The sequence below is a fragment of the Ornithorhynchus anatinus genome, chromosome X5 (genome assembly GCF_004115215.2).
Source record: "Ornithorhynchus anatinus isolate Pmale09 chromosome X5, mOrnAna1.pri.v4, whole genome shotgun sequence".
In the NCBI taxonomy this organism is placed as follows: Eukaryota; Metazoa; Chordata; class Mammalia; order Monotremata; family Ornithorhynchidae; genus Ornithorhynchus; species Ornithorhynchus anatinus.
Genome location: NC_041753.1, coordinates 3,753,150 through 3,757,371, shown reverse-complemented (window position 1 = coordinate 3,757,371; position 4,222 = coordinate 3,753,150). Strand labels below are relative to the sequence as shown.

At 47.9% G+C, this 4,222-nt stretch overlaps 1 protein-coding gene across 1 annotated transcript; it reads left to right on the top strand.

The window, feature by feature from the left end:
- Nucleotides 1–3,336: 3,336 nt before the first annotated feature.
- LOC114808000 (histone H3) lies at nucleotides 3,337–3,850 on the top strand. Its single transcript, XM_029055171.1, has one exon. The coding sequence runs from the start codon at nucleotides 3,380–3,382 to the stop codon at nucleotides 3,788–3,790; it is 411 nt and encodes a 136-aa protein (XP_028911004.1). The 5' UTR covers nucleotides 3,337–3,379; the 3' UTR covers nucleotides 3,791–3,850.
- Nucleotides 3,851–4,222: the final 372 nt, after the last annotated feature.

Below are 4,222 nucleotides of genomic sequence, written 5' to 3'. Positions count from 1 at the left end.
AACGAGGCCCCGCCCCCTGCGGGTCACGTGTCCCTCCAGACCCTCCCGGATTGGCTGATGGCCACAGAGGGCGCCACAGCCCTCCCGCCCCCGCTCCCTGGCCGAGGAGTGGGATCACGTGACGGCGGCCATGTTTGTTCGGGGCAACTCCATTTCCGGTGTCCGATTCGCTGGCATTGGTTCATTCATTCATTCATTCATTCAATAATAATAATAATGTTGGTATTTGTTAAGCGCTTCCTATATGCCGAGCATTGCTCTAAGCGCTGGGGTAAATACAAGGTAATCAGGTTGTCCCACGTGAGGCTCACAGACTTAAACCCCGTTTTCCAGATGAGGTAACTGAAGCACAGAGAAGAGACTTAATAGTAATAGTAAGTCCCTGTCCCACGTGGGGCTCAGAATCTCAATATCATGGATCGATTGATCGATTGACTGACTGATTAAAAGTTGACGGGTTTGTTGGCAAACCAGGCGAGGGAAATGAAGTCATGGGCAGGTCTTATCCCGGCGATTGCCCCTTATGGCCACACGATGGGAGTAGAAGATCAGATAATAAACCCAAATCCTTGAAATTTCTTTGACCCAACTCGGTAGGTCAATCACTCGTATTTATTGAGCGCTTATTATGTGCAGAACACCGTAATAAGCGCTTGTAACGGACACACTCACCTAACCACAACGAGCTTACAGTCTAGCCCGGGAGTCAGACATTAATAGGAATAATTATGGTACTTGTTAAGCCCTCACTGTGTGCCAGGCACTGTTTTAAGCACCGGAGAAGATACAAGTTCATCCGGTTGGACACAGTCTCTCAGTTTCTCAAACCAGGGCCCTGAAACCTTCCTTTCAGCCCTGGAGGCAGCAATCCACAGCTCGTTAGCTGTCCCTTTTTGACTTGTGAACATGCAGCTTTTATCTCCTTTCCCTTCCACCTGGATCCCTGTCCTGGCCTATTTCCCAGATCCTCTTACCTCTCTACCTCTCACCAACCCCCAGGCCCGGGGTCGAATAAGATTAAATGAATCTTATTCAGGGCAGTTGAATATGATTAAATGAATGAATGAACTTGGGGCAAAAACGGAGAAAGGAGAAACTCCCCGCTCCCCTTACTGTGGTATTTGTTTAAGTGCTTATTATGTGCCAAGTATTATACTAAACACTGAGGTACAAGCAATATATATGGATCTGACAAAGTCCCTGTCTCATTTGGGGTTCACAGGCAAATTAGGAGGAGCGGTAGTATTTAATCTCAATTTTATAAATGAAGAAACTGAGGCACAAAGAAGATAAGGGCCTTGCCCAAAGTCACAGGAGCAGCCAAGTGACGGAATGAGGATTAAAGACCAGGACCTCTGAGTCCTAAGCCTCTGCTATTACCAGTAAGCAACGGATAACAATTATAGTACTTGTTAAGAGCTTACTGTGTGCCAAGTACTGTTCTAAGCACTGAGGTAGACACAAATGAATCAGTTTGAACACAGTACCACAGTCCCATGTGGGACTATATGATATTCACATCAAAAACAAGTAAACAGGTTGGACACAGTTCCTGTCCTATGTGGGGCTCACCGTCTTAATCCCCATTTTAAAGATGGAGTAACCAAGGCACCGAGAAATGAAGTGACTTGCTCAAGGTCACACAGCAGACAAGTGGCAGAGGCAGGATTAGAACCCAGGTCCTCTCACTTCCAGGCCTGGGCTCTAGCCACTAGGCCAACTGCTTATGTAATTGACTAATTTCTTAGTTAGTACTAATAGACAAACTTAACACCGTGAGCAGCAAACTGTCTCCCTCCATGCCCCAGAGGTTTACCCCCCCGTTTCCTTTTTTGACAACAAGAAAGATACTCTGTATGTACCACAGCACTGAGAGCACTGGTAGAAACATAGTACGTACTTAACAAAATATCAGTTTTTAAAATACAGGTAATTAGGACCAGAAAATGATGACAAAGTAGATCCAAGCACTTATCCTATCAAACGTTGATTACTATATCAGCCTCCTTTTTGACCTCCCTGCCTCCTGTCTCTTCCTACTCCAGTCCATACTTCACTCTGCTGCCCGAATCATTTTTCTACAAAAACGTTCAGTCCATTTTGCCCCACTCCTTAAGAACCTCCAGTGGTTGCCCATCCACCTCTGAATCGAATAGAAACTCCTTACCACCGGCTTGAAAGCACTCGATCACCTTGCCCCCTTGTATCCTACAATTACTCTCCCCCTTGAAAGCCTTATTGAAGACACATCTCCTCCAAAATGCCTTCCCTGATTAAGTCCTCTTTTTCTTTTCTTTCTCTCCCTTCTGCATCTCCCTGACTTGATTCTTTCATTAATTCACCCTCCCAACCCCACTTAACATACACATAAGTAGTTTATTTCTATTAATATCTGTCTCACCCTGTAGATTGTAAGCTCCTTATGGGCAGGGAATGTGAGAGTTGTAGTCTTTTCCCCTCTTCAAAGCCCCACTGAGAGCTCACCTCCTCCAAGAGGCCTTCCCACACTGAGCTTCCCCTCTTCCCTCTGCTCCCCCTCCGCCCTCCGCTCCTCCCCCTTCCCCCTTCACCTCCCCTCAGGTGAGCCCCCTTTCCCTCGACTCCCCCCCTTCCCTCCCCTCAGCACTGTGCTCATTTGTATATAGTTTTATTACCCTATTTATTTTGTTAATGAAATGTACATCCCCTTGATTCTATTTACCGTGATAATGTTGTCTTGTTTTTGTTTCGTTCTGCCGCCTGTCTCCCCCGATTAGACTGTGAGCCCGTCACTGGTCAGGGATTGTCTCTGTTGTCGAATTATACATTCCAAGCGTTTCCTACAGGGCTCTGGACATAGTAAGCGCTCAGTAAATACTATTGAATGAATGAATGAATATTGTACTCCTCCAAGCGCTCAGTACCGTGCTCTGTACACACTAAGCGCTCAATCAATAAGAGTGACTGACAAGAATCTAGAAAAGTACCATTTAAGGAACACCGTTAGGGAGGAACAGGAAAAAAATAGGATTTAGTCAAAGGAAAATCCGAACGTGAAGCTGAAGTGGACGTGGGTTTCTAAATCACTAAAAGTGACCAAAGTGCTTAAAAATAGACCGATTTATAAATTAGGGGTGCTCAACACGAGGCTAAAGAGGAAGAAGGAGACGGGAGGGAGGGGGGACAGTAAAAGGGGATCTAATTGTCCAATCAAAATACAGCGGTGACGTGCTGAGTCGGATTTGGAAGGGACCAATCAGATCAGCCCCCGGGGTCTGTGTATGTTACGGCACCCAATCAGAACGGATTACGCTCTATATAAGCAGGCAGCCCGGGGTGGGCTTCCTACTTTTTAAAAAATCTACTTCGGTGCTATTTGAATTTCATCTTTTGTAGTACCATGGCTCGTACGAAGCAGACGGCCCGCAAGTCCACCGGGGGCAAGGCGCCCCGCAAGCAGCTGGCCACCAAGGCGGCCCGCAAGAGCGCCCCGGCCACCGGCGGCGTGAAGAAGCCTCACCGCTACCGGCCCGGCACCGTGGCGCTGCGGGAGATCCGCCGCTACCAGAAGTCCACCGAGCTGCTGATCCGCAAGCTGCCCTTCCAGCGGCTGGTGCGGGAGATCGCCCAGGACTTCAAGACGGACCTGCGCTTCCAGAGCTCGGCCGTCATGGCCCTGCAGGAGGCCAGCGAGGCCTACCTGGTGGGGCTCTTCGAGGACACCAACCTGTGCGCCATCCACGCCAAGCGGGTCACCATCATGCCCAAGGACATCCAGCTGGCCCGCCGCATCCGCGGAGAGAGGGCTTAAGTGTCCATTGCACTACAGGGGAGGAGAATCAGGAAAACACAAAGGCTCTTTTCAGAGCCGCCCATAACTTCACTGAGGGGTTGTTACACGTGTCTATAGAGTGTCCAAATTCTATTCCTTATTCGGGACATTAAACTAGTACTAAAAGAACTTCTACCGTAAGCACACAGTTTTGCAGGGCGTTATCGCCGTTTGTAACTTGGTTTAGTGCGATACAGGACCTAGGCTCGTCAAAGCGTAGAGCACAGGACATACGTGGGGCTTGTAAAAATAAGCTTTTCTCTGACCATTTCTCTCGTTGCTAGCTCTTGCCCTCAAATCACCATGTGAAGAAATTTCTCCCTTTACTCAATGAGGCCTGGCACTGTAGAGCAAGGTAAACGTTGGGTTTTGGTTTTAAAGCTAGATTTATTTTTTTTTTGCATCAAATCC